The sequence below is a fragment of the Fulmarus glacialis genome, unplaced genomic scaffold (assembly GCF_000690835.1).
Source record: "Fulmarus glacialis isolate BGI_N327 unplaced genomic scaffold, ASM69083v1 scaffold29969, whole genome shotgun sequence".
Taxonomy (NCBI): Eukaryota; Metazoa; Chordata; class Aves; order Procellariiformes; family Procellariidae; genus Fulmarus; species Fulmarus glacialis.
Window position 1 is genome coordinate 11,938 of NW_009235750.1, and position 9,299 is coordinate 21,236.

Consider the following 9,299-nt stretch of genomic DNA (forward strand, 5'->3'; position numbering starts at 1 on the left):
GTCTTTTGATCCCCAGTTCCTTATCCACACAGGTCTCCAATTTTCCCAGTCAATGACCGCCAATCCAAACTGTTCATCTGAAGGAATATAAAACTGGATGTCCTCTTTGGCTTTTTTTAAATGATTCTCCAGCAGCGAGAGTTGGGGGAGTCCTCCATTGAATGACTCTCCTGTGACTTCATTTTTGTAAGGATAGTAGCCAAGCCTGTCTGGATAGAAGAGAGTGATGTTTTGCCCAATGGATGTCTTCAGTGTGCTTCCAATGAGAGAAAAAAATGTCATGTCCAGCTGCACTCCAGTCCTTTCAGTGCAAAGTTCTGTGGGAGCATTCCAGATAGAAAGGAAAGGTGAATTAGAAACAAGTGGACGAGCTCTTATGTTCAGAGATGAGCAGCAAGAAACTAGAAGAGTGGCGAACACCATACCGGATGCTATAGGATATGTACAGGTAACACAGATACCAAAACTTTGTATTTGTCTTAGAGTTTCCATTGTAGCATGTGCAGTGACATTAGGTGCTTCTGATCAGACAAAAATTAAATGCTCTCTGGGTGTTCAAAAGGTTGGTAGTCTGTCAAAAGCTTTACCATACAATATATTTCTTCAGATTAATACCTATTAAGCAATATTCCTTAGGTGTGAAATAGGGGTGTCCTTTATACGAGGCTCTCTGTCATTTCAGACTGAAAGAAACCTTTCAACAACTTCTGAGACCTAATGCAGAAAAAGAAACAAATGTAGATAAAGTAAAAGATGATAAATATTTTATTTCTAACCATGAAAGAAATACCATTTATGATTTTGAATACATTGTAATCTTTGAATAAAAGTCCCTTTGAAGGAAAAGCACAATGTGCAATCATAGAGGAAATAAACTCTCTCTATATAAAATTGTATATACATAAAAAGTAGATGTAAAACTGGTAGTGGAATGGTGTCCACTGGGTATGCTCGGTAGTAGTCCTGCTTGTGCCAGTGACTGATGTCTGTAAACATGAGCAGTCTCACAATGTCTTCTCTTAATCAACAGTAATCTATATGTAATATTTCTCACCTATCTCAAAATAAAGTTCTAGGTCTTAATTCACTAATTTTACAGAGCACTTAAGGGAAGATACAAGATAACACAAAACTAGAACCTGGACTGTTGTACACATGCAAGAAAACAATCCATGTACACTTATTTAACTCGGTGAGGTATCTGAAATATTATAGGCACTCTATCTTCTGTCCAGACCTCTTTTAAACAGACTCAAAAGCTGTATATCATCTTGGTATATGGCCATCTATATGTTGTTTGAGGCCATTTGAGATCTACAGATTAAGTGACTCCAAGTCCAAGTCTGCCCAGCAGTGTAATTGTGTAATTCATTAGGAAAGCTGAGGTTGTCCATACACCCAAAGAGAGCAGTCGCACTTTTATTCAAGAATGTAATGGTAGTGGTGGTAGTCATGGTGCGGTCAGCAACTTTTACATAGTAGCCCAGTAGCTAAAGCATTCCTCTGTGCAGTAACTCACTGGAATCCACTTTCCTCCTGATTTTGAAATGGTTCAAACCTGGATCTGTCACTTTCCGTAGAGACGTCATGATGAGGCCATAGAGTATCTAAGAAGTATATAAGAAAATATGTGCACGAAAATATACGAGTCACCATGAAGTGGGCCACAGGGTGGCTGGAAATGTAAAATCTGAGGACAGATTAAAAAAAGCAAACAAGATTTTGGTTTGCATTTACTGAATTCAGCTAGGAGTGGAGACCGCAAATCTCTGGTCCCTACACCTTGAATTATCTCGCTCCCTCTGTTTGTCTTTTCTGTGACTACTTAGTGTAAAATTTATAAGCAGTACGGGCACAGAATCATAGATCTCTTCCCCCAACAGTGCAGACAACAGGTTGCAGTTACTACCCATTTGCATTTTTTCATCATCCCTCTGGTTGCATGACTTTCCTTTAATTTGTTTCAATAAAATGGCAGAACACCTTCATCCATCAAATTGTTGCATACCCAAAAAAGTATAATGAGAGGTTGATGGAGACTTGAACCTTCCTAAATCCAGCATCAAGCCAGGTTCACAGCAGAGATTGTTGCAGTAGTAGTACAATGAGATTCCCTGCACGTTCACTGAGTTTGATCACATCTGTATCTACTGAAAACTCCAGATTTGCTTTGATTGTGGGAGAAAAGCATGTGTGAAAGGAACTATCATGGGGAGGGAAGGGCAGAGCAGTGTGACTGATAGCATAGCAGCATAGCTTCTGCCAGAATGGTGAAATCTAGACCTTTGGGGGACCAAAACAGTGAAAGAACCTATGTCAACAGATGGACTAGATCCTGTCTCTGGTCACGGACATAACACTGTCTAGAGATGATTCTGGGATTCTTCATTCGAGAGTAGCTTGCCTCTTCTGAGGACTAGGAGGAAATCAAGGACAAACGGAAAAATACTGAAGGAGGAGATCTCTAGGAGTCAAGTTTCACAGAGGAGGAGTTTTGCACTGCAGGGCTTTTCAAAAAATGCCAGAACCCAGACACTTAGCTTCCCAGATTAGCAAGTCTATTTAATAGACTCCACTTTTGTTCTTCCTCATCCATCACTTTGGATGCCAGCAGGCAGTAGGGATATTTTCCCTTTTATTCTTTTTTAATGTTTTTCTTCCTGGGCATGCTGCCAGCTCTTGGTCATCGTGTCAGTGGAGAAGCACAGAGCTGCTAGCCATTCCTTGTGCCGGGTCCCCAACCTAGCTGAGGAGGGAACAACAGGCAATTCAATTTTCTTGGCTTAGAGGTGCCAGCACATGTGAATGAAAACAGCTACTCAAAGACATAGCTGAAAGACTGGCAAACAAGCACCAATAGGAAGGATTCTTGGAAGAGGATTTGGCAGCAGAGGAGGAATTTTTTTTTCAATACAGAAGCTTACAGTCCTGGAGTAGGAAGTGCAAGTAGAAGGAGCAGAAAGTACAACCGTGCAGTATCAGACATCCCTTCAGAACTCATCTGCAGGTATATGAAAGACAGGTAAGGAAGGGAAGTAAAATGTAGCATAGGTGGTGAGGTGCAACATACAGCAGAGCTAGAACTGCAACAGCTTCCTCCCACCAGCCATGACAACACCTCTGTCTCCTCAGTCGCACTGCCCCTGAGCCCCTAGAGCCCAGTTTCTGACCGTAAGTCAAGGAACTTAAAGTACATTCTACATTCTCTACCAGGAAAAAAAAAACAGACCAGCAAAACTTTCAGCTAGAATTTTGGTCCTGTCATCCTCATTCCCTCACCCTATTAATACAAATTGCTTTTGTGCTACACTTGAGTATCCTCAGTGTTATGCACATATCTATAAAGAGTTCTCCATGGCCTTTCACAAATAGCTGAGCTCTGGTCAAATGTGGTTCTGTACTTTTTTTGGTTTACCTCCCCCCCCACTCCCTTTTCGGTAAAGATTTTCACTCTTTCTTCAATGGACAAATTTTCATCAGTATTTTGGAAGAAATGAAAACCAATGGTTTGAAGGCTAAACTTATCAGTCAGAAAGGCCAAGAGCTGTAAAGGAAAAGTGAAACTGCAGATACCTGAGACCCTAGGCTCAAGAGGTGTGTATGATGACTGCTTATTGCTTTCATATTAATTAAAAAAAAAAAAAAAGTTGGATCCTCTTTCATGATCAAGCGCTCTGGTTCTCTTGGGATGATGAACAAGCAGCAGTAGACAGGAGTTCTCACAGTTCTGTTTTGGATTCCCTCACCTAGCCTTTGATGATCCATTTCACTTTCATCTTATAAAAGTCTTATCAATCACAGGAGGCAAACAAGTTCTTGTTAAAGAAACAGCAGTTGGACTGAAGTCTAAACATCCATACAGATATTTTACCATTCCACAACTGCTGATGTGATAACTAAAGAATCCCTGCCAAGAAGCGGTTTCATAAGCTAGGCTTAGGTCATAGATCCGATCACCAGGAAAGAAGGTATGCTCTGTTCATTGAAATTGCTCCAAGAGCAATACCTCATTTGCATGGCATCTGCTTGACGAGACTTGTAGAAAATAGGGCTTCATGCACTTCCCCCAACTGCCCAGAGATGACAGCAGGAAAAAGCCATCTCTCCTCTGAGCTAAACAATCTCAGCTCTCTCAGCCTCTCCTCATATGACAGATGCTATAATCGCTTACTCATCTTTGTAGCAATTTGCTGGACTTGCTGCAGTATGTCACATTTCTTTCTTGTACTGGGGAGCCCAGGGGTGGAACACAGCACTCCAGGTGGAGTGTGTGGCATCACCAGAGCTAAAAAGAGGGGAATAAATACGTTCCTTGACCTGTTGGTGACAGATACTCTTGTTAATGCCACCCAGGAGGCTGTTGGTCTTCTTTGCTGCAACAACGCATTGCTCACTCTAGTCAATTTGGTACCCTCCTAGAGCCTTTTCTACAACTGCTTTCCAGCCAGCTGGCCCACAAGCCTGTACTGGTGCATGGGTTTATTCCTCTCCGGGTGCAGGACTTTGCCTTCGCTTTTGTTGAACTTCATGAGGTTCCTGTCAGCCTGTTTCTCCAGCCTGTGGAGGTCCCTCTAAGTGGCAGCGTGATCCTCTGGTGTATCAGCTACTCCTCCCAAGTTTGCATTGTTTGCAAACTTGCCAAGGGAGCACTCTGTCCCACTGTTCAGATAATTAATCAAGATGTTCAATAGTATTGGACACAGTATGAACCCTTAGCGTACATCGCTAGAAATAGGCTTCCAGCTGGACTTTGATGGGCCTCCAGCTGGACTTCCTGGCACTGATCACAACGCTTTGAGCCTGGAAGTTCAGCCAGTTTTCAGTTTCACTGTCCATTTATCTAGCTTGTACTTAATCAGTGAGAATGTTACGGGAGACAGTGTTGAAAGCCTTACTAAGATCAAATTCAACAATATCCACTGCTCTCCCTTTATACACCAAGCCAGTCATCTCTTTGTAGAAGGCTGTCAGGTTGGACAGGCATGATTTCCTGTTTGTTAATCCATGCTGACTACTTCCAATCACATTCTTGTCCTTAGTGTTTGGAAATGTTTTCCGGAATTATTTGCTCTGTCAACCTCTCAGGTGAGACTGGGCTGACCAGCCTATAGTTCCTTGGATCCTCGCTTTTTTTGCCTTTTTTAAGTTTGGAGTGACATTTGCTTTCTTCCAGTCCTCAGAACCCTCCCCCAATCACTATGACTTTTCAAAGATTATCAAGAGTAGCCTTACAAGGACATCAGCCAGCTTCTTCAGCACATACAGCTCCTCCATTGTGGCCCATGGACTTGTGTATGTCCAGTTTATTCCAATGTTCCCTAACCTGATCCTCCTCCACTGCAGGTAAGTCTTCCCCCTTCCATGAGTCTCCCTTTCCCATGGGTCTAAGGAGCCTGGGATCCCAGAAGGCCAGTCTTTCCAGTGAAGACTGAGGTGGAAAAGCCATTGAGTACCTTTGCCTCTTTCATGTTCTTTGCCACTAAGTCTCCTGCTCCATTCAGCACTGGGCCCACATTTTCCCTGGTCTTCTGTTGCTGATAGACCTGTAGAAGCCCTTCACGTTGCCCTTCACATCTCTTGCCAGATTTAACTCCAGGTGGACTTCGGCTTTCTTAACCCATCGTTACATGCTCAGACTGTGTCTCTGTATTCCTCCCAGTTCACTTATCTCTGCTTCCACCTCATGTGTGCTTCCTTTTTATGTCTGAGTTTTGTCAGGAGCTCCTCCTGCCTTTGCTTGATTTCCTGCATGTGGAGATGGACTGTTTTTGAGCTTGGAAAAGGGGATTCTTGAAAATCAACCAGCTCCTGGAAGCCTCTTCTCGCCAGGGCTGTCTCCCATGGAATTCTTCCAAGCTGATCCCTGAAGATGCCAAAGTGCGCTCTCCTGAAGTCAGTGGTTGTGATCCTGCCATTTGCCTTGTTCTCTTTTTCAGGATCCTCAACTCTGCCATTTCATAGTCACTGCAGCCAAGACTGCCCACAACCTTCACCTTCCCTGTTTGTAACTATGAGGTCCCACAGAACGTTCCCGTTGCTGGCTCCTTCATTATCCAAAGTGACATTTTCTGAGATGGTACAGACTGAGACTTCCAGGACAAACTAAAAGAATTCCATACAGAAATTCTGGGGGGAAATATTTTCCACTTACGCAAATACAGCTTATTAAAATGAAATAAAATTATCACACATAAAGAGCTGAGATACACTGACATTTGCCAGGACAGTGATCCTTTATGTAATTGGTTTTGTCATAACAAAAAGGGATCACCTCAGAAAGAATGTGTAGGAGCAATTCAGCTTTTACTATGCTTCTGGCTCCAGTTATGAAAGATGTCTTGCCTCCATTGAAGTCAGAAAGCTGCAGGACACAAATTTTATTCTTTGTAAGCTTTTTCTATAAGTGGATTTCAGTAATAGGCTGATTTGATGTAGAAGAAAAGAGGAAAGCATTGTTTTGAATACTATATTTACTGGTTTAGCTAGAACTCGTTTATTATTGGCTAATCTTGAAAAGTTTGGTTTAACTGATTGTTGGGAAACAGTTCTCCTCCAAATCTTGCTCTGCTGGGTATAAGTTAATAGATTATTTTACTTAATAGTTTCCAGTTAAAAGGATTGCCTTTGGCCCAGCCTAACGATGACAGCTTTGATAAATGTTACTCTTTTCAGTCTCCTTGAATGTCGGTCTAAGTGAGCTGAGTCATAAAGCTGCCCTTGTCTTTGTCAAAAAGTCAGTATCTTTACAATATATTAACACTAATTGCGCTGGGGCTACCTGACTAGAAGTACATACTGATGGATCTAAATGCCCTCAGTCTAGGGAAATAGCTTATGCTTTACATTTTCCCGAACTTGGCATTTGTAAAGGTTACATATTAGAGGAAATCATATTAATTTTCTTGGTTTAATTATTTCAGCATTTTTCACAGCATAAACTGGACTGTAGAAACACACATGATTGAAAATGCAAGTGTGCTCCCATATTTTGGTACCTACACAGTCATAGATCTGGGCCATGCCACGTGACCCTGAAAAAAAACGCCCCACTTGGCCAAACACAGTTAGAAAATAAAAGGAAGAGGAGTACTACACATGTGCTAGAAATTCACACAAATATGCATCGCAACCAGATGATGTGTCCCATTAAAAATCACTGATTATGCTGTTTGGCTTATATTCAAGAAGTGCAACTAAATATTAGAAGAATTCAGCTTTGGGTTTTTTATGAAAATTAGACATGAGAGTCCACATTTCGCCTTGAAATAATTAGACATCGCTTAGTCAAGTCAGTTCCTCTAACATTAAAAATAAACTTAAGCCAATAAGTGCAACCAGTATCTGACATTCTTATGTTAGTAGTCTTAACCACACTTCTCAAATTTCAAGCAAAAGTCCACAAAATCTCACACTTTCCCTGTTTCAGTTTGAATGCTGAGAAAGCGGGGGTGCCCTTCATGACTTCCGAGGGAGAAAATGAGTGTTACTGGGCTGTGGTATCTGGTTGAACAACAGCATTTAAGAACACTTCTAAGCCTGAGATCATGAATATAATTATCATTTTAGGTTACAGATGACAGTTTTCAAGTGTTTATTAACTGTTTCTTGTATTGCAAACAATGTGTGTGTTACTGCCTATTAATAAATGACATAAAATAACAGAAAATACTGATGTGAAGATTGTTTGGTCTTTTCCCTGTGCTGAGGAAAATATGGATACAGAAGTTTGCATGTTTTTTTGGTGAGGCAGAAGAATCTAGCTCTTTAAATTGAAATCTTTAAATCCCTGTAAAGCTGTGGTGTAAGATACATGGTCAAATATGCAGATGGGGCCAGAATATTAAGGATTTAGTCCCAATTCTTTTGTTTTCATATAAACACTAGCTACGTAAGTGTAAAAATTACTCCCAACATTACAGACAAAATATAGTACTAGACAGTGTAACTTCTTGTTAAGAAGAACTTGTAAGTTCTTGGGACAAGTTGCTATTTATCTTCCTTTATCTGAAGGCTATGAAAATACAAAGTTGTGAAAGATGTCTAAAGACTCAACTCCAGCTTCTGTGAAGAGATCAGCACTGATTAAGTCCTAAGGAAAAACAGAATAGACTCATAAGGAGCAGAGGAACAGACTAAAGATATTTTTAATTAAGTGTTGACATATTTAAACTTGGAACCTGAAGCAGAATCCAAAGCTTTTTTTTTTAGAAAAAAGGTACCAGCAATACTGATACAGTCCATAGACTTAGTTTCTCTGAATAGGATCAAAGCAGCCCACGCAGCTAGCAAAGAGCTGTCTGAGGTCAACGTTTGTATTTTTCATGGATCAGTGGAAAATACTTAATGTGTCTGACATCCCTCCTGCCCTGTCCTTGGGTGTCCCAGGTGGTGCTGTTGTGAGAAATGGCCCCATTCTATTACATTCTGTTCTAGAGGGGTCCTCCTTCTTCTGGATGAAGGGAACAGTATCCTTGCTGGAACTTCAACTTAGTGAGGATTTAAACCCTCCTGCTCTTTTTAGAGGTGCGTGTCCTGGGCTAGAGGCTGTTTATTCATTACAAACAGGTGTCAGAGTCATGAAACAGCCACAGAAGAAAGGGAGGAATGACCTTGTAGTTGCATTGCATTCCCCACTTGGGTCATTTTGGCATTTCTAAAGAGAAGGCAATGATGTTCAATTAACACACACACACACGGGTGTTGTGAGGATAACATTAACACTTGTGAGGAATAGGAAGCTCCTCAGAAAGAAGGTCCACCTCTGTAAGTATGAACCATCTGTGCTGCACAGCTGATGGCAAGTTTAACCTGATCAAACATTAAGTGTGAAGGATGGTCTTTGCACAGTAGGATTTAGCCTCGTTGTTACGAATACATTAAGCTGCACTTGTCTGTGAAGTCAGAATTTGGTAAGCACTTATTTTGACAGTGGTTTCTAAAACTCCACCCTCACTTCAGTATAATCTTCTCAACTGGGCTAGGGCATCTGTTTATGAGGCCACATAATAAATTGTTCAGGTTAAAAATACCTCAGCCAGAAGAAAAGAGAGGAAGGGTTTTTTTATGACTAAGTACATGAACCAGCAAAACTGGCTAGTTTAGCCGGCATGTCTGATTCAAGAAATGCTTGTCAAACTACACCCCAATGCTGTGACTGTCCTTATCATAAAGAACTGCCAAACCATCTCTTTCATCATTGCTTACTCCCATTCTTGAGTTCTGTTTCTGAGTACAGGGCAATGAGTGCATGAGGATCTGAAGCCTGAGAAAACCTCCAAACAAATTTCTGTGCTGGCATT

At 41.3% G+C, this 9,299-nt stretch overlaps 2 protein-coding genes across 2 annotated transcripts in view; both read right to left on the reverse strand.

The window, feature by feature from the left end:
* SPAM1 (sperm adhesion molecule 1 (PH-20 hyaluronidase, zona pellucida binding)) overlaps positions 1 to 492 on the reverse strand; it is a 4,692-nt gene extending 4,200 nt beyond the window's left edge. The window contains 1 exon segment of the mRNA XM_009586137.1: positions 3 to 492. Coding sequence (XP_009584432.1) covers positions 3 to 492 — 490 coding nt within the window.
* A 998-nt stretch (positions 493 to 1,490) lies between these two features.
* The window catches only part of HYAL4 (hyaluronoglucosaminidase 4), a 50,969-nt gene continuing 43,160 nt past the window's right edge, over positions 1,491 to 9,299 (reverse strand). The window contains 1 exon segment of the mRNA XM_009586138.1: positions 1,491 to 1,607. Coding sequence (XP_009584433.1) covers positions 1,491 to 1,607 — 117 coding nt within the window.